The sequence below is a fragment of the Sinocyclocheilus anshuiensis genome, unplaced genomic scaffold (assembly GCF_001515605.1).
Source record: "Sinocyclocheilus anshuiensis isolate Anshui unplaced genomic scaffold, SAMN03320099.WGS_v1.1 scaffold55, whole genome shotgun sequence".
NCBI lineage: Eukaryota > Metazoa > Chordata > Actinopteri > Cypriniformes > Cyprinidae > Sinocyclocheilus > Sinocyclocheilus anshuiensis.
The window spans coordinates 3070048-3091851 of NW_015549647.1; the positions used below are offsets into that span (position 1 = coordinate 3070048).

At 35.6% G+C, this 21804-nt stretch overlaps 1 protein-coding gene across 1 annotated transcript; it reads left to right on the plus strand.

Moving 5' to 3' along the window:
* Positions 1–4579: 4579 nt before the first annotated feature.
* LOC107660137 (DNA replication licensing factor MCM6-like) lies at positions 4580–17905 on the plus strand. Its single transcript, XM_016449371.1, has 17 exons — positions 4580–4744; positions 5052–5198; positions 5695–5805; positions 5921–6170; positions 7418–7583; positions 7666–7811; positions 7896–8046; positions 11516–11657; positions 11832–11973; positions 12070–12177; positions 13469–13624; positions 13719–13847; positions 14131–14292; positions 16356–16488; positions 17043–17228; positions 17364–17503; positions 17617–17905. The coding sequence occupies exons 1-17, from the start codon at positions 4644–4646 to the stop codon at positions 17737–17739; spliced, it is 2493 nt and encodes an 830-aa protein (XP_016304857.1). The 5' UTR covers positions 4580–4643; the 3' UTR covers positions 17740–17905.
* The last annotated feature ends 3899 nt before the right edge of the window (positions 17906–21804 follow it).

The window sequence follows — 21804 nt, forward strand, 5'->3', positions numbered from 1 at the left end:
AAGTCTCTTATTCTCACCAAGGCTGCATTTTATTTTATTTTTTTTGATAAATACAATAAATCAGTAATACTGTGAAATATTACAATTAAAAAAAAAACTATTTTAATATATTTTAAATGTAATTCATTCCTGTGACCCCAGACTTCAGTGTCCCATGATCCTTCAAAAATCATTCTAATATGCTGATTTGGTGCTCAGGAACCATTTCTTATTATTATCAATGTTAAAAACAGTTGTGCTTAATATTTTTGTAGAAACCATGATGCATTTTTTCGGATTATTTGATGAATATAAAGTTCAAAAGAACAGCATCTATTTGAAATATATATATTCTTTTTTGTTACAATAAAAAAGTCTTAACTGACACTTTTGATCAATTTAATGCAGACTGGAATAAATTATGATCCATTGTCATTTTATTTCATTTGCAGCTTATTGCATTGCAGCTTGATTTAAGAAATAATCAACATGTCACCACATGGAGACATTTAGTACTCTGCTCTCTTTCACTCTCTTGCTTCTGGTGAAGGTATCTGAAAGCTGCGCTACGTGTCTACTGTCTATATATAGGCTATTTATGTATGCAAAAAATTTACTTTTTGCCAAGTCTGCCAATGGTAAGTAAATGAAGAAAATTTACCAGGCATGAATATTTCTTACCAGCCATTAAAATGTATTTTGCATTATTGTTTTATAAAATATAACATTTAAAATGAACACTGCACAAAAGCTCTACATTTTTAATATATATATTCCTGTGACCCCAGACTTCAGTGTCCCATGATCCTTCAAAAATCATTCTAATATGCTGATTTGGTGCTCAGGAACCATTTCTTATTATTATCAATGTTAAAAACAGTTGTGCTTAATATTTTTGTAGAAACCATGATGCATTTTTTCGGATTATTTGATGAATATAAAGTTCAAAAGAACAGCATCTATTTGAAATATATATATTCTTTTTTGTTACAATAAAAAAGTCTTAACTGACACTTTTGATCAATTTAATGCAGACTGGAATAAATTATGATCCATTGTCATTTTATTTCATTTGCAGCTTATTGCATTGCAGCTTGATTTAAGAAATAATCAACATGTCACCACATGGAGACATTTAGACAAGATGTACAGGTCATGAAAGGTGTTTTCTTTAGCAGACCATACCAAGCTGTATGTATATTTATAGTACAAAAGCAATTTTTTAAATGTAAAAAAAAAAAAGTATAATATTTTAGGAAAACCAATTATTATAGTTGATATACATAATGAACTCACTGAATGCTAAATCATTGGGTAAACACATGCACTTTTTACACAAATGCAGTCACAAGAACACTAGAGTGACGTCAGCACAGCTCTCAGAAAACAAGTTACTTTTGTCTAGCTAACATCATTTACGGAGGGGGGCGTCTACACATTATCAAGGTTACACCACCAACCAAAAAACTACCTAATATATTCTCTAGTGTTGTGACATTCAAAATGATATCCATCATATCTTGTTTGACTTCATACAAACCTTGACAAATACTTGTTTTCACTCCAGGAAGATCTGGCAGTTATGCTGTTGCGTGCAGGATTGTGAAAGACATAAATCTCCTGACTAATGCAATATATTATGCTCACCCTGCAGCTGCAAGCATACAAGAAAGTCCTCGTACTGCTGTGCCAAATGTTACGAAACATCTGATGTACTGAAGACGCCCTGCAGACAAAACCGTCTAGACGCCGTTCGCCGTAACGCTATACCTGGCTCAGATGTGTATGGTGATTCAGCCAATGCCCTAGCGTATGCTTATCATGTTTACTGAGTAACATCTACAACAAAGTGATTTTACAGATTGCAAAAAAACAAAACAAGTTTGGGTTTCAAACACATCGAAGGTACATAAACACATAGGCCTGTGCACCCACACACAAAGAGAAAGGTGGATAGAATGTATGAACTGAACCGTTAAAATAAACAACAATATTGATTTAGTTTTTTTTTTTTTTACATAGTTAAGCGTTGCATTGACGTCTGCATGTCTTCATTCTTCCTACCAATGAAAGTGTGACTTCAAAATTTGAAAATGCCGCCACAGGATGAAATCAACCGCCATGAAGGAAACCACAAGAACAAAAAGACACCTACTTATCGAGACCACAACTCAGGGCACACCCAACAGACTAAAAACTCTCACAGACACATATACATACCACAAAAATGTGTTTTTACTCACTATAATAGACCAGCAAGTGTGGTTTTCGGCCCAACCAAACTATCAGGTATATCTGTCCACAAAGTCCTCCAGCCACACACATCTGACCGAAACTTGTCAGCAACATCCATTCTATAACATCTATTAGTTTGTCGAAAAAAATGTATGAATCTAGAAAGAATTTCAGAATGATTGAAAATATTACCAATGATTGTGTTTCTGAAGGCCTCGAATCAGTTTTAATGTTATGCTTTTACAATACTTATACTATCATTAACATGTCAACATTGTCAAAATTGACCGTATTTAGCATTTTTCTGATCGTATTGTTCATGACTTATCTGTGCATGTATTCCAAAAAAAGCCTTTGTCATTTTTAATTAAAAATTGAACATCCTGTGCTTCGTCTGAAATGACTTTCTTCTCTTGCAGATGTCGCTTGACTTTTGGACAATATTAATTACAAGATTACTAGTTATTTAAACACTGTTTTAGCAAACTTTCATTTGGTGTTGATATGTTTTGGTATTGTAATACCCACTTTTCACAGAACCCCAAACATTGTTTTTTTCTCATTGAACATCCTGTTTCACTTGAAAATATGTCAGAGTGCGCTGTAATTAGAGTGACACACTAGAGTGAATTGCCTTTTGCACCAAATTTTCTTCTTTTTTTGTAATCCTCACTTAAGTAAAATTGGTTGCAAAAGGCAGTTCACTCTAGCACCAGACAATTAATGTGGCTACATTCAGACAGTTTGAAATATCAAAACCTGGCATACTTTGAGATCAATCTATTCATTATCTTTAAACATATCATATTTTTGAATTACTTTTAAATGAAGGCTGTTATAAATTGCTTCTAGAGTTACCACTGATGCCTCACGATTTTAGTTGTTGTGAGAGTAAAACATAATCACATATGTTTAAATAATATTTCATGCTGCCCTTTAAAAATATTGCTGGACCATTTATGCACAGTGGCACATTTTTTATTTCACTTGCATGTTTTGACATTTGAAGTTTTTATGCATAATTCAGCTGTCCGACAAATTCCAAATCTTGTTATTGGCGGTATTAATATCATGGATATTAAGTGTAATAACTCATATATTAGAAAATGTCTTACTCAAGACGTCAGTTGCTACCCAAAAGCACTCATAAAGTGGAAACAATTCTTCTTCATACCTTCCACTGAGAAAATATGGTCGGCAACTAATACATTTTTACTGCCAAATAAGGCAAAGGAAATACATTTTAAGATATTGCATAGGTACTACTATCCCTGTAACATTTATTAACAAGTTTAGAAAAGATGTCTCACCAAAATGTTCTTTTTGTAATTTAGAAAATGAAACACTTACACTTATTTTGTAACTGTAAATATTTTGAAGACTTTTGGAAGCAGATATCTATGTTGGTTTTTGATATATTTTATAAAATAATTAAAATAGACGAATCTATGATCCTTTTTTTGAACTGTAATACTGGATCAGATGTAGTTGATAACACTTTAAAATTCTTCTTGGGAAGTTTAATGTACATAAAGCAAAAATAATGTCTAATACTCCCTATTTTAAGTTTTTCTATAAAGAACTTAAAATATTTTATGATTAATTGATTTCAATCACTAGAAACAAGAAATATATAAAAACGTCTCTCATGTTAAAAATGTTATTTGTAAAATGTAATGTTTTACCCTCCATGATGCATATTTGTTATGTATCCCCCATTTTTGTCTGCGTTCTGTTTGACGTTAAGTATCTCTGTATGTTTGTTTTCGAAAGAGAAATAAAAAAAAAAAGTTTTTATGCATGATTTAAAACTACGAATGGCGCTATCTGCTGGCTTGATTAAAAAGCTGTCTGTTTACATATAATATAGAAATAGCGCCATCTACTGCTGACAGAAGGCAATTCCTTAAATCCTGACGATACATAGTGTGCTAAGAAAAATAACCAGAAATCACGTTGAAAGCAACAGATAGAATAAATATTTTGTTTCAGTCATTAAGTGAGGCAGATGACCTGCAGCGATAACAATTCAAAGTAACGGCGGGTGGCAAGCGATGTCACAAATAACTGCAAAATAACTGTTACAAGTTTTTGTTTTCCTGTATTGATACTTTGTGCAAGACAATTTATTGTATTTTGAAGTTTTCATCGAGGCAACAATACTAGTATTATATAGATAGATAGATAGATAGATAGATAGATAGATAGACAGAAAATGACAGAAAGCTCAAAAATGATTGGCCACAATTGTCCAATTGTAGCGGCAGCACCGAAAAGCAACAATCTGATTGGATCCTGGTGGCGCGAAAATAATCACATGGTACAGCATTTCGCGCGAAAGCTTCTGAAGCAGCTCGCTTGCTTCTTGTGCTAGACGGGACGGAGAGTACATTATTGTTATAACTTTGTAATAACAATTTATTACAAAAATGGATCTCATGGAACATGGAGCAAATCCGAATGCTGGTCAGATGATCAAGGACGAACTGGCGGAAAAATGCCAAAAATTATTCCAGGCTTTTTTGGAAGAGTGAGTAAATGAGGTGTTCCTTATTGTTCTTCAGTATCACGACGGGTAACCGTATTGAATAATAGCAATAATACCTATAAAACATTACACGCTTTTACACTAACATTAGTCGCATGATTTCATGTAAACTTCATAATATATTCATACGGAATTATAGGATTAATATGTTTGCTTGAACATTACACTTGTGCACGTGAACATGCATTTCTTTGCTATTTGTATAATAATTATATTTTGCGTGTGATTTGTATTCATTTTTGGTCGTAATCAGAATTTGATAGTAATAGTTTTGTGTACCGCTCCGCAGGTTTCATAATAGTGATGGAGAAGTGAACTACTTGCGGGACGCAGAGGAGTTGATCCGGCCGGAAAGGAACACACTCGTGGTCAGTTTTACGGACCTGGAGGGCTTTAATCAAGAACTGGCAACCGCCATCCAGGAAGAGTTCTACAGGTGTGAAAGGATCCAAAAGAAAAATCAAAATCGCTTTTGAATTTAGTCACCATATTCCTTGCTGTGTTCATCTTACTGTTTCATTGTAAGTTCTCAGTAATGTAATTATTAAAGGGGTCATATGATGCGATTTCAATTTTTCCTTTCTCTTTGGAGTGTTACAAGCTCTTGGTGCATAAAGAAGATCTGTAAAGTTGCAAAGACTAAAGTCTCAAATCCAAAGAGATATTCTTTATAAAAGTTCAGAGTCAGCCACACCTACATAATGTTCTTTTTAGCAGCATCATATGACCCCTTTAATGCTTAAAACCCTGAAACATTATCATGTAACCCATAATCTCAGATGTGCAGTTATTGTGTAGTAGTGTGTGTAATATGAGTATGTACTGCAAATTGACGAACATTTGGCACAGGCTTTAACTGCTTCATGAAACTGATAACACATTGTTTTTACCTGCATGTAGAAAGTCAAACTTTTTGTTCTGTTTTGTATTAGACTTTACCCCTACCTGTGCCATGCTGTGCGTAATTTTGCTCGGGATCATGGAGAAGTTCCTACCTCAAAGGAATTCTATGTTGCCTTCCAGGATCTACCAACCAGACACAAGTAAAGAGAATTATAAGACAGTGTGATGACTAATTAATCATTTCGAATTAAAATACTGTCAATTCTGAACCAATGCCTCCCTAACTAATGTGCTCCTGTTCTGGGTTCCATGCAGGATCCGTGAGTTGACCATGGCGAAGGTTGGCTCACTCGTGCGCATCAGTGGCCAGGTTGTTCGTACTCACCCGGTTCACCCTGAGCTGGTGAGCGGGACCTTCCTGTGCTTGGACTGTCAGGGAGTGATAAAGGATGTGGATCAGCAGTTTAAATACACTCAGCCGAGCATTTGCCGCAACCCTGTGTGCAACAACCGTAGACGCTTTCTCCTGGACACAAACAAATCCAAATTCATCGACTTCCAGAAGGTATGACAGGAAGCCGTAGATTTGTATGTTCTTTGGTAAAACCCCTTTCCTGTCGTGAAATGATAGAGAAATTACAGTGCAAAGCATGTATAGGTAAAGTTCAAAATGGCTGTTTTGTAGTTGATGATGTCACATGGGTAAGGATATTTTTCTGTTGGCTAGACCTTTAGGAAAAAATGAGAAATTTGCCATTTTTCTGCTAAATATTTTCTGCAACACAAAGTGTACTGTCAAAAAAAGCTATATTTTACATGATCATTTGCAATAACATTTAAAAAAAATCAACCTTAAATTTAAATTTAAAAAATAAAAAAGGCCATTCATATTTGAAGTGAATGGAGAACTAAAGTCCAGGAAATAAAATAATTAAATCCGTAAATATTGAAAATAAAAAGGTGTTTCCACAGATGTTTCAAATGTCAGTTTCTAGTGGCATAGGGCTGAACAATTTCTGTTTTAAAATTTATTTGTGATATTTCTAATAAAAAAATTGCAATTTTGATTTAAAATGCAATTTAAAGAAAAAGCTCAAGGTTTGCCGTGCTGGTTTTTATGGCTGGCCAAAAATGTTATGATTACTTATAAATATGCTTTAAAATAACAATAATTGTTTTTATTATTAAATAAAATACTGAACAAAAATATTACTATTGTAATATTTCGCTGTAAAAAATAATTAATATTTTCACTTTGAAACAGAGCACAAATGTTTAATTAATTAAATAACAGTCTCTGCAATTGGATAATTGCACAAAGCCATATTGTGACTTTGGCTTTAATCGCACAGCCCTATATAGGAAGAGCCAGGAAACAATATGGCCCTGTCCCAAATGGAAGACTTCATGTGCACTTGCGGTCTTACAATGGCACCGTAGGGTGTCCCATTCGTCATTTTAGTGTTCAAAAGAGTGCTCGTGAGCGCCCCCTTTGCGGCTGCTATGCGCCCTCAATGCACACTTCTGCCGAGCCCGCACCGGGGCGAGCTCCGCAGCAGACTTCTACCCGACAGTCAAAGCGGCATTACGTCATGAAAGTCCGGACTCAGAGGAAGACTGTGCCATTTGGGACAGGGCCTATCACATGCTTGAATGTTAAATTTTTATAACTCTTTCCTATTCTGTTGCACTCTGTCAGGATGACTGAGCGGTTGACATTTCATCATACTAGCTCCGTGCCATTGTTGATTGCTGTACTGTGTTTTAAAGTGTTGTAAGTGTGTTTTGATGTTTTACTTGCCTTGATTTCAGGTACGTATCCAGGAGACACAGGCTGAGCTGCCACGGGGCTCCATTCCTCGTAGTATGGAGGTGATTCTGCGGGCTGAGGCTGTGGAGTCGGCACAGGCCGGTGACAAATGTGACTTCATTGGCTCCCTCATTGTTGTGCCAGATGTATCCCAACTGTCCACACCAGGTACACATCTCTCATCCAGTCGGCCATCACTGATATTTATACAGCGGTTATAAGTCTGAGTATGCGATTATGTTTGTTTCAGGTGTGCGTGCTGAGACCAGTTCTCGTACAGCTGGGGTGCAAGGTTACGAGAATGAGGGTCTTCGTGGGCTTAAAGCTCTGGGTGTCAGAGAACTTTCCTACAAACTTGCATTCTTGGCATGCCACGTAGCCCCCACCAATCCCAGAGTAAGAGTGAAGCCCACCATTATGGCATGAAGGTCTCATTTTCTGTTATATCAGATTATTTTAATGGGATGCCTCTGTTTGTAGTTTGGCGGTAAGGAGATCCGGGATGAGGAGCAGACGGCAGAAAGTATCAAGAAACAGATGTCGGTACAGGAGTGGGAGAAGGTGTTTGAGATGAGTCAAGATAAAAACCTCTACCACAACCTCTGCACCAGCCTCTTCCCTACCATTCACGGTTAGTCACTAAAAAACAACAATATTTCTTATTCTAAGTTGGACATAAACACAAATTGATGCAATCAAAATTAGGGATGCACGATATTATCGGAACGTTATCGGTATCGGCCGATAAAGGCTCAAAATGTAAACATCGGCATCAGTCGATTTGAACAAATTTATGCCAATAAGACGAATAGCTCACATGTGCTCAGGGTGTGCTAGCGCTAAGATCATGACAGCAGTGTGGTCATTCTTGAAGCAAACTTTTGCCTGAATCATGATTACATTCAATGTTTTGGATTGCCGCATTTAAGTATGTACAGAAATGACACGTCCAGTGTGTGAGAGTAAACAGAATAGTGCCTGCAGCAGCTACAGCCTCCCCTAGCCGTCCGGTAAGACCTTTTATTGAATTAGGGGGCGCTGTTGGCCTACTTGTAATAAAATTAAAAGTAAAATATACAAATAACATTAAGATGATTGTGTTTCTGAATAAATAAAGCAGTAATTGATGTTGTAAAATTACAAGTCTGTTTTGACTTAAAGGTCAGATGCAATAGCTTACATGAATAAAAATTACAAGCATGACACTTGTAAATCAAGTAATTTAATATATACAGATTTGATTTAATATATACAGATTTATTCATTAATATGTGATATAATTTTTCAAATGGATTATGAAAACTTAAATACAAGGAGCTCTAAAATATTTTTTATAATTTTAACAGTTCTTTTGCTTTAGACTATCTATTAATGTTAAATCCACAAATAAAATGTTACGATTTCAACTGCTTCGGTCTTTAAAAATAAACAAAAACAAACAACAACAAAAATCACAGAGACTGATTTTGTTATTTTGTTATAGTTATTTTCAAGGCTTTCAATGTACTCTCATTAAAAAAAAAAGAACTTTAACAATGTTTATTAGTTCTAGCTAGGGCTGGGCGATATAGCTAAAAAATGTATCAACGATATAATGTTTCATATCGTTCGGTATCGATAATTATTGACATTTTTTATAACCTTTTTTAAAACAGAGCAATAGAAAAAAAAATTTATATTTAACCACTGTATTTTTAAATTAACTCTTATTTATATACTTATTTACTTATTAGAAATACTATTTTTGCATTCAAATGCAAATGTTTATTTTAAATTCGACTAAAATTCATTCTTTACTCACAATCTCCTCATCATAGGCAGGCACAGCCCTCATGTTCGTGTGTGCTGTCTGTGTCACTCATAACACGTGCCTATATCGTGCACTATATCGAACATTTTTTATATCGTTATCGAAGGTGTACCGTCGATAAATAATCGATACAATTTTATCGCCCAGGCCTAGTTTGAAGTTAAAGATATTAATAATTAGGGGAGTCTGAGATTTTTATTTGACAGTGATTTCACATTTCTTGTTTGTATGAAAGCTAAATACAAATAAAAGGTGAACATTAATTTATTTGTACCAATGCTATTTTTTATAACCTTTTTTAAAACAGAGCAATAGAAAAAAAAATTTATATTTAACCACTGTATTTTTAAATTAACTCTTATTTATATACTTATTTACTTATTAGAAATATTTTTTTGTTTTAACAGTCAAAAACAAAATAAAAATTAAACAAATATTTAATTTCTAATGTTTTATATGCAGATTAAATAGGTTAAACTTTTGGCTTGTCTCCCGAGGCCACAGGAGGGCGCAATGAGCAAAATAATGCAGCACATTTTAAATGTTCAACGCAAGGAAGTAATAGTCTATTAAAAAACGTGCGTTACGTTCTAAATTAACTCATATAAATCAAATATAATTTCGTAAATTGCATAAACAATTATGAACAAAACAGCATCACGTATTTATGCATTGCTTAATATAAAGAGCCGAAGTGCCATTCACACAGACTGCATTTAAAAACATATGAGACGCAGTGAAAAGGAATAAACCTCCACAAATTTGCGACGTGTTTTCTAAAAGTTGAAACTGTTTTAACTTTGCATGGCTACATCTCTTGTGTGAGACGCGAGTGCAGCGATCGTATTTGTCCGTCTAGAAAATGCGCTGAATATGCGTTCTGTGTGAATGGCTTGGTTTCGGTTTGAACCTAATCAAGATCTTCTCCGCATTGAGCTTCTATATTTCTCTAATATTTTGAATGGTCTCGTGGGCTAGACTAACAAAACATTAAACTACAACGTCACTTGCATCATCACCGCATCTCGTGCTCCACTGATGACGCTCCCTGACGCACATCTAACATTGGATTGTACTATTTTTGCATTCAAATGCAAATGTTTATTTTAAATTCGACTAAAATTCATTCTTTACTCACAATCTCCTCATCATAGGCAGGCACAGCCCTCATGTTCGTGTGTGCTGTCTGTGTCACTCATAACACGTGCCTATATCGTGCACTATATCGAACATTTTTTATATCGTTATCGAAGGTGTACCGTCGATAAATATCAATACCGTTTTATCGCCCAGGCCTAGTTCTAGCAAATAAGTTTTTGCTCAAAACGAACCAAAATTAAAAATAATTTGTTTATCATTTCTGTACAGGAGAGGAGGAGTCTGTTGTTTCAAAATAAAAGGAAACATATATCGGTATTGGCTATCAGCCAAAATAGTTTGAAAAATATCAGCATATTGGATTTCGGTTAAAATCTAATATTGTATATCCCTAATCAAAATGAATGAATATATTAGTAGTCAACCAGTAGGGATTTTTCAGCGGCCAATATACCAGTAATAGGAGAGTGGTTTCGCTGATATAATGCCTATAAATAAACATTGTAAAAAGTGAAAATTTGCAGTTGTTACCCTAAAGGGATAGTTCACCCTAAAATGAAAATCAGTCATCAATTACTCAACCATTGTTATAATCGCATAAGATTTATACTTATCTTCTAAACATAAATGAAGATATTTTTAATGAAATTAGAGAAATTTTTGTTCCTCCATATGAAGCCCATTTCTCCAAAACTTTGTAATCTTTGTGACGTTGTAAAAGTAATCCATATGAACCAAGCGGTTCTGGCACGTCAAGCAAGCACATTTTAGCTGCTGTTTACCATATTTGATGTGCTCTATGTATGTGCATTGATCAGTGTTTATATGTGGCTCTTCATAAGACTTGGATTAAATTGCTTGATTCATATGGATTTCTCTTTATGGACTTTTTTATAAAAAATGAACAATCATGTAATGGGTTTGGAATAACACAAGGGGTAAGTAAATGATCATTTTAGGGTAAATTAACCCTTTAAAGAGCTATTTCTACCTGATCTGTCCTTTGAAATTACTTTTAGTGGTGTAACCAATTGTAGTGGTGTTGATTTAGTCATAAAACAGATTTAGAATAAAACCTGTTAATTTAAATAATCATACAAAACAAATTTTTAGGTTATCTTGGCTAAACATTTTTTACATTGTGTGATACAGTTAATTTTGTTATTTCTGATATGAAATCTGTTGTTTTCAGGTAATGATGAGGTAAAGCGGGGGATTCTGCTCATGTTGTTTGGAGGTGTTCCCAAAACCACCATGGAGGGCACATCTCTGAGAGGAGACATCAACGTCTGCATCGTGGGAGACCCCAGCACAGCCAAGAGCCAGTTCCTTAAGTAAGACTTGCAGGATTCATCTTCTAAAGCACGAGCACTGTTACCGGACTATACTAATGTGATTCTTCTTGAACAGGTTAAAAATTGTAGGATAAAACACATATTAGACAGAGTGAAAATGAGAAAAAAAAAATGAGAAGATGCATTAGTTCTCACAGTTTGGCTGTCATTCAGGCATGTTGAAGAGTTCAGTCCACGTGCGGTCTACACCAGCGGTAAAGCCTCCAGCGCGGCCGGTCTCACAGCTGCTGTGGTGAGAGATGAGGAATCACACGAGTTTGTCATTGAAGCCGGAGCGCTCATGTTGGCTGACAATGTGAGTTATTTTCACAAATTATTTGCGTAAAACCCCTGTGCGTCCAAGTATGTTTTGTCACTGAAATCCCTATTGATTTGATATTGTTGTCCACAGGGTGTTTGCTGCATTGATGAGTTTGATAAGATGGAAATGAGAGACCAAGTGGCTATCCATGAGGCTATGGAGCAACAGACCATCTCCATCACCAAAGCAGGGGTCAAGGTAAGAGTCAAAGATTAAAATGCAGATTTATAGGACACATATTCGCTTAAACAGGCATCAGTGCATTTGTGACATATTTCTACTAGCAGTTTGGATAAAAAAAATGTGATAAGGTAATTATTCGGCATGGATCTAATATACGGACACATGCACACACATTTTCAGCTGTGAACATTAAAGTGCCCCTATTATGGGTAATGAAAGGTTCATATTTTGGTTTTGGGAGTCCCCAACAACAGGTTGACATGCATGCAAGGTCAAAAAACTCTTTCATTGTATTATAATATGCATTTATTTTTACCTTATTTGCTCAACGACTCCCAAACGATTCGTTTAATGATTCTTTTTTCCAAACCCATACTTTGCGTGACGCTAATCTGCGGTGATTGGTCCGATTGGTCTCATTTTTATGTCATAATGCCTGATAAATCAGCCTTTGTAAGCGCTGCTTTGTGTACAGCGTTACCGGGGAAAACGCTATTTTATGCTCCAAAAGCTGCACCTAGTGGCAAAGAATGAATTAGCATTTTCATTCAGGCCAAAGCAAAAAGACCAACAAGTGGGCGGGCAATATGCTAATGTTTCATGGTGAAGTCAACATGAAACGCTTGGGACTCGTTTCAATGATTCAGAGTCGACTCTTTTTTTTAAGATACAATAACTTTATACACGGTGCACTTTCAGATTTAAAACTTTGCAGGATGTTTTCATTCACTTAGAGCTGTGTTACACACTGCATGAAAGGTAGTTTTCAAAAATCCATAATAGGGGCATTTTAAAGGGATAGTTCACCCAAAAATGAAAATTACGCAATGATTTATTCACCCTCAAGCCGTCCTAGGTGTATACGTCTTCTTTTAGACGAATACAATCGGAGTTATATTAAAAAATGTCCTAGCTCTTCCAAGCTTTATAATGGAAGTGAATGGTAGATTTTGAAGCAAAATAAAGTGCATCCATCCATCATAAAATGTACTCCACACGGCTCCGGGGGGTTAAAAATGGCCTTCTGAAGTGAATCAGTGCATTGGTGTAATAAAAGTATCCATATTTAAAACTTTATAAACCGTAATCTCTAGCTTCCGCTAACTGTCGTACAAGCATTCACTAAAGAGTTGCGTTCCAGCAGATGACGTAGGCATAGCGTAAACTTAACATAAACTGCAATAGAGACGATAATCCAGATTTCTACTGGTTTATCGTGTCAACCGGTATATTGCATACCCCTAACCATAATGGTTGTTGTATTTTATAATTGTTCCATAAAAGACTATATTTTGTCAAATTGTAGGCCACTCTGAATGCTCGCACATCCATCTTGGCTGCAGCAAACCCAGTGAGCGGGCGTTACGACCGCTCCAAATCTCTCAAACAGAACATCAACCTGACGGCACCCATCATGTCACGTTTTGATCTCTTCTTCATCCTGGTAGACGACTGCAATGAGGTATGAGCCAACAATGCAACAGCCTATGAAGATGATTGTGGATACAGCAGGATGTTGTTAGACTGTTAGTAAATCCCTCTGTCTCTCCCTTCAGGTCACTGATTATGCCATAGCCAGACGTATAGTGGATCTCCACTCCAGAATTCAGAATTCTGTCGATCGGGTCTACAGTCTAGATGAGATTCGCAGATTCCTGCTGTTTGCTCGCCAGTTCAAACCAAAGGTGAGTGACAGGAAGATTTATCATCATTCTTCCCTGATATAATTAGAACCAGAAGGAAAAAGGATCTGCACACAAAAATACAGGCAAAAGCTTTTGTAGACACTTCAAGCAGGTGTATGCTTGAACCAAAAATGTTTTGCACTTGGCACTTTTTTTGCCTACGTTTTTGTGTGTGAATCCTTTTTTCGTTTGGTTTAGTTTTTGTATGCCACGCATTTTATCTCATTGTCACAATGTCAGCTATTTCTTAACTGTGTCTCGATCTGTGTGTGCGTGGTATCAGATCTCAAAGGAGTCTGAGGAGTTCATTGTGGAGCAGTACAAGCGTCTGAGACAGCGGGACGGCTCCGGAGTCACTAAATCAGCCTGGAGAATCACAGTCCGCCAGCTGGAAAGCTTGATTCGTCTTTCTGAGAGCATGGCAAGGATGCATTGTTGTGATGAGGTGTGTATAAAAAAAAGAGAAAGACGAGAGCATGATTTTTGTTTCCTGAAAGGATTTTGGTCAGCTAATCTCTAAAATAAATATCAATATTTGTTAAAAAATATTGGTAACAATAAGGTCCCATTGGTTAATGCTTAATTAAAGTAAATTAACTAAAATAAACCATTTATTGGTTACAGAATTTATTAGTTTTTGTTGATGTTAGTTAATAAAAATACAGCTGTTCATTGTCAGCTCATGCCCATTAATATTAATAATGTATTAGTAAACATTCTAAGACGTGAAACTATTTAGTAGTTCAGGTCTGTCAAATGCCACTCCATATCAATTCACCAAATTATTTCAGTTATTTCAAAGGTCCTTGCAACATACAACAGCAAATGAACCAAAACCCAGAAAGACACTCACTAAGCAAACAAATATGACTAACAACAGGATAAAAATGACAAGCAATTTCCATCTCTTAATTATCTATGGAAAGCACACTTTCGTTCTTCCGCTTTCTCTCTACAATCACACACATACTGTACAGACACACGCACACAGAGACAAAAGCATACACATTTTGCCCCATGATTTATTTTTTCAATTAAATAGTTTGCAAGTGAAAAGCTAAAAGCAGTGGTGGACAGTAACGGAGTAGTTTTACTTCGTTACTGTACTTAAGTACATTTTTCAAGTATCTGTACTTTACTGGAGTAGTTTTATTTTGAGTAACTTTTACTTTTACTTCACTACATTCCAAAGCATAAGATCGTACTTTTTACTTCACTACATTTCAAAAAACATATCGTTACTCCTTATAATATATCACGTGCTCCGACACGCAGAAGCGGTGTCTGATTCAAGAACGAACTGATTCTTTTCAATGAACCTTTTAAATCGGTTCGCAAATCGCACCAAACGATTCATTCACGAATTAGAATGAACCCATTGCAGCTGTTCTCGAGTCGACAACTCACTGATTCAAATGAACCATTTAGTGCGAGTCTCCAGTGAACTGAATTCACAAGTAAGAACCAGGAGATCTTGTGAGCGCGCGTGCAACTGATGCTGCTAAAAGTAAGTTACTAATGTCGAATTTTAGAATTATTGTAACTGAAAATCATATTTAGGTCAAAACTGTCAGTTGTTTGTGAACTAAATCTGCTGTAAAGGGTGATCTATTTAAGCCCACTGAAATGCTTGAATGCAGACACATTAACATCAGAGTCTCTATGTTTTAGGTAAAAAAAAAAAAAAAACATTAAAATAACATAGACTAAATAAAATAACTCAGGCACGATCATATTCCCCGCTGCCGTAATGTTAACAGTTTTATTATATAGTCTGTTTTTATATTGTTTATCAACAGTATACATTTTTATATTGTTTGGATTAACTAGCCGAGTAGACAGATATGAATGTTTATTCATAACCATACTTATTCTCATGTCATATATAACTGTGATGTTCTGCAAAACAACAAGCTTTAAAACACTTTTTTCTTACTGGTGAAAATCAGATGGTCAAATCTGTTTTCTCTCAGGTACTTACACAGTGTGTAAGCTTCACTGTGAACATTACTACATCACTCTCGTCAATGTAGTCCATATCAACAACAAACATATATCTTGACTCCATATAGTGGTTATTTTGGGAAAATTCCAGGTATTTTGAGCAGTAGGATAATAAAAAATATGTGCTAGTATAAAATTAAATTAAGTAGCCTATATAAAATTGCTAAATAAATCTATCAATCAGTACTTTTTTACTCAAGTACATAAAAAATCGAGTACTTTTGTACTTTCACTCGAGTAAAATTGAAAAATGAGTACTTTTACTGGAGTAATATTTTATTATACGTATCTCTACTTTTACTCAAGTACTTGATTTGTGTACTTCTTCCACCACTGGCTAAAAGACATTTCTTAGAAGTAAGGTGGTACAGTTTCGCTAACAGAGACTCTGCTGCCGAACACAGTTGAGAGACATTATCACCTTGGGGGTGCATTATTTTTCAATAATTCCACAGTGCGACACCAATTATTCCATACTTCTGTCTTCCTGTTTCTATCTTTTAGGTTCAGCCAAAGCATGTCAAAGAGGCGTTTAGGCTGCTGAATAAGTCCATCATTCGGGTCGAGACTCCTGATATTAATCTGGATCAGGAGGAAGAGGAGGCCATGGAGGAGGAAGACAACAATCAGATGAATGGTACAGTCATCCTCTGTTTCTGCCTCTAACTAAAGTCATTTTGATAAATCAGTCTAGTGCAGCATGTTTCTAAACCAATGGTTATCAACCAGGGGGCCCTGGTTATTTAAATGTAGTTATATTATTCTTACTTAAAAGTATAGTGCACACAAAATTGAAAAGTCTGTCATCATTTACTCACCTTCATGTTGATCCAAACCTGTATGACTTACATTCTTCTGTGGAACACAAAAGATATTTTGAGAATGTTGGGAACCGAAAGTGTTTTGTTATCAACATTCTTCAAAATATCTTCTTTTACGTTCGACAGAAGAATGTCATACAGGTTTGTAACAGGTTTGGAAATGATGACAGACTACATTTTTGGCTGGACTATCCCTTTAAAATACTACAAAAACAAAAAAATCTGTACAGCATTAAACTAATATCATATCTTTGAGTTAATTTTTATTACAACAGAAGTACCAGAGGTACATATAAGCCTAGATAAGAGGGTCTTAGAGTCAAAAAGTACCACTGTTCTAAACATACTTCTGTTTTCTTGCTCTTTTTAGGGCATGATGCACCGAACGGTGTGAATGGAGATGTTAATGGAGAAGTGAATGGTCATGAGCACACAAATGGTATTAATGGTCACGGAGTCAACGGAGAAAGCACTAAACCTTCACTGCGACTGTCATTTGCGGAGTATAAACGCATTTCTAACCTGTTAGTGCTACATCTGCGTCACGCTGAGGAAGGTGAGAATTCTGTACAAGTCTTAGCATAAAGTCCAAGTAATTATTATGCACTTTTAACAATAATAACAACAACATGACATGGTCAGACAAACACAGCCCACAGGAATCTAATTTGTATTGTGCCATTTCTCCAAGCCGAGGACGAGACTGCACTTAAGAAGAGTGAAGTAGTGAACTGGTACCTGAAGGAAATCGAATCCGAGATTGATTCAGAAATGGAACTCATGAATAAGAAGACAATGTTAGAGAAAATTATCTACAGACTGGTTCACTGTGTAAGGAAACAGTTTCATGTGATTTAAATATATTTTATGTGTAATGTTGTGTGGAGACTACATTAAGTCTTATATATATAAATAAAAAAAATATTCACTTTTATCTTCATCAGGATTATATTTTGATTGAGCTGACACAGTCTGGGCTGAAAGGATCTGCTGAGTCCAGAGGAACAGAATCTCAGGAGGAAGATGTTACACTGGTGGTCAACCCCAACTACACATTTGATGACTAGACTTTTTGACCTTTACATTCTCTGCTGTATCAACTCCAAATAAGAGACTGTTGGATAGATGGTGATCAGGAAGTGGTGGTGTCCCTCTTCAGTCTCTTCTCTTTTTGTAAATTGCTTCTGCTCTGGTTTTAGCTTTTTCCCCACAACGTTTTTGCATTGCTTCGAAAGGATGGCTATAAACATCTTAATTTTTAAGAGGATTTGTGACCTTGAAAAAACAAGCTCTTTGTAAATGTGTTTTAGAACATTTTAGAATGCTAGTAATGTTTTGCATATATAGTTTATAATGTTTTATTAAAAGTGCTATCCTTGTGTAATGTCAAAAGAAGTTGTGTTCATTATGCAATACATTTTAATACATGTATTTGCTGAAAAGCAAGTTTTCGTTTATGTTTAAAACAGAAATTAGATGCTAGTCATGTGTGGAAATCACTTAAAATGTTCTTGGCCAGTTGTCAGTAGAAACTGCACATTCAAATTCCTTGGATTTTTAAATGGAACATTTGCTTATATTAATAAATATATAAACAAAAAATGTAAAATGTCTAATTTTGTCTAAGCTTAAGTTTGTTTTAAAAAATATATATTTTACAGTTTACATTAACTTAAAATTAACTAAAGCTTATCAAATTGTGAGAACTGCAAGTCGATTCAAGCAACTGAATTATTTGTTTTTTTGTTTTTAATTCAATTATAGGTAAGCAACCTGTGTAAAACTAAAAAAGATTGTAAGATTGATGTAAATTTTCACTAAGAAATGTCAAATTATGAATCTTTTTTATTCAAAGAACAATAACGTACAGTATTTTATCATGAAACCATCAAAAAGAAGAAAAGGGAAATTAAAACAAAAGAAGAAAAAAAAGATTAATAAACAAATTACAACAAATAAAAAGTCGCCAGGGGGAAGTAAGTATTAAAGTTCAAAACAAAGATACGAGATATACATATAGTCGCTTCGGATAAAAGCGTCTGCTAAATGACTAAATGGAAATGTAAATATACACGTATACATGTATAAAAATCAAATAAATATAAAGTTCACAAGCTTTTAAAGTTCTTACAGCTTTCTTATTCAGAGTCTGAAACGGTCAATATATATACATATTTCAGTCAACAAAACCATAAAATTGGGTTTCTTATTGGTAAATTTACACTTATGAATGTGAAATTTGGTCAAAAGTCTCTAAGTAAATGAATCAAGTAAAAGTACTGTTCCTAACTTCCTACTGGTCAGGATAGTCAATAAAGCTAAAGAGAACATTTTCCCATAAGAGTGAAAAAGGTCTCTGAACAAATGTATTTTTGTTAAAGGGGTCATATGATGCGATATTTTCCTTTCTCTTTGAAGTGTTACAAGCTCTTGGTGCATAAAGATCTGTAAAGTTGCAAAGACTAAAGTCTCAAATCCAAAGAGATATTCTTTATAAAAGTTGAGAGTCAACCACACCTACCTAAAATGGCTCAATTAAACACGCCCCCACATGTCTACGTCACTATGTGGGAAGATTTGCATAACGGTGCTCAAATGTTCACGCAAAGAAAGAAGGTGTAACTTTTATTCTCGCTGTAGTATTGTTGTTGCCGCCGCCATGTCGTGAAGATGCTGTGTATTTTGTTGTGAAAGTGAAACTACTTTGTTTGGTCTTCCAAAAGAGGACGATATCCGCTTCGTCATGCCTAGAGCTGATCCGTGCTGGTCGCTGAGGAAATACATCTTCACGCTGTGGATCGCCGGATTGGCTTTCACCGTGGACGAAGCGGAGTCCAGCCCGGGGTCGTCACATGTGGTTGCCGCAAGCCCTCCGGACGCTCCTTCGTCGAATCCGCCGGCCGCCGCTCACTCTAGCCGCAGGACTCCGCTCACTCAAGGCCGCCGTGTGTGACGCTGTGTTTTTCGTTGCGAAAAAGAAACTACTTTGTTTGGTCTTCCAAAAGAGGACACGACTAGAAATCAGTGGTTAAGTTGTATTTACAACACTGTTCCAGAACAGTTCAACCCAAATATTCAGATGTGTGCAGCGAGTAGCGCTTGTTGTTTGTCATTTCTCCGATCACAAATGCAGACATGGTTTTATGTTTACGCGGCGCGGCACGGTGCAACGCAACGCATAAAAAGACAGTATAAGTCATTATAATCCGTAATTATGTCCCCACTGGTTTATAATGGGTTTTAATGTTTTTGTCTTGTCGCTCCGGCCTGACAGTGCATCATCACAATATGGTAAGGGGCGTAACATTTCCGTCACACGCTTGAGGTATTCGGCCAATCACAACGCACTGGATAGCTGGCCAATCAGAGCACACCTCGCTTTTCAGACTGATGAGCTTTGTAAAAATGGACGAGTTTCAGAAAGGCAGGAACAATATACAGTATGTGGAAAATAACGTGTTTTTGAACCTTAAACCGCAAAAAAACATTTAATTACACCAAATACACAAAATAATGTTCTTTTTAGCAGCATCATATGACCCCTTTAAATGAACACGAGTGCGTCACAAAACCACGTGAACGCGCGTGACGCGTTCTCTTCCTTACACAACAAAGATGGCTGCGTCCTGTCAGAACCTGATGAGGTCGACTTTGCAAGGTAGGTAAACATGTTAACATATAATCCAATAATAATTCATGCCACATCTGAATAAATTGACTGTACATCATCATTTTTACTTTTGAAATATGATTTTAAACCACCGTTACAATTTTAAATTACTGCTGCATTGCCTTGAGTGCACCTTAAAAGCTTGACATGCACAGAAGAAATTCATGCAGCAATAATATACTGTACTTGTCAACTGATTGAATGCAAACAACCATTCAAGATAAATATGGCTAATGAAAAATCTGGGAAGATTAACTACTCATGTAGTGCAGACTCCTCGCATGTAGGAGTTAGATTAGATGCCAGTACTTCAGGAAATCTCATCAGTCTGATACATAATTAAGCGATATTATATGAGCAAGAAAGTTGTCTTTCCGAATATAAGCATAAGTGTTGTTAAGCTGTAGGCACGAGGCCACATGTAATCACAGCCATGCTGATACCTAGACCAATATTGCTTGTGTACAACACCAGTTGAATAAACAGAGTTAATATTGAGAAATTTACATTTTAGACAGAATAAAGTTCCAAACGAAACCAAAGCAAAATCAATTGTTGCGCGCTTCGAGCAATACAGAGCAGTGGTGTTGAATGAATCCGTTGTTTTTGAACGAATCAATTAATTATTCAGTGACTGTCTCATGAAGACAACTACTGCTATTAAACTCTAACGATGTAATCTAGGGATGAAACTGGGTTTAATTCCCCAGAATAAAACATGAATGGTTTTGGATGAAAGCATCTGCCTAATGTAAAAATGAGTATTATCCATATCTATATCTACAGTAATAAGTACTAGTCTGCGATGCAGATGATAAACTGGCCCCATTGTCTACAAACCATCATCGGTTCCTAACCCATAATTCAACCACTGACATAATCTGTGCCACATGATTCCGAACGCTAACCTGCATTACTAACCAAACCTACTATGATGATACAAAATTTGTCTTGCGTTACAACAGGTTCACTCAAAATTACAAGACTTTATCACGTAGACAGACAGGACCCTTAGATTAAAATAATGATGATGATAATAATAATAATAAAACCTATTTAAAGCTCTGGTGCAAATTATATTTTCAGCTCTACTACAGCTTGATGTACAAAAGAATAGGCCTACTTTAATTCGATTATATCTTGGAACATTAAACCACTGATTAGATGGCGAAAGAACAATTTCATTAGACAGTACATGATTCGGTTCAGAAACAATATTATTGGCCAGCCTTACAAAGTTTTTATGATAATTCATATACTTTTTGAAGTGGATGACCCACTATTTTAGAACACATTTTTACTCACCTGATCAGAACTGACACTCCTCTGCAATACAGATACTTTCTTAATGGCACTGCATAACTTTTTTTATTTGATATCTTGTTACCGAGTGGTATTTTCACAAAACACTATATATGTGCATAGAAAATAAATGTAGGCTGAATGTGATTGTTTAACGCCC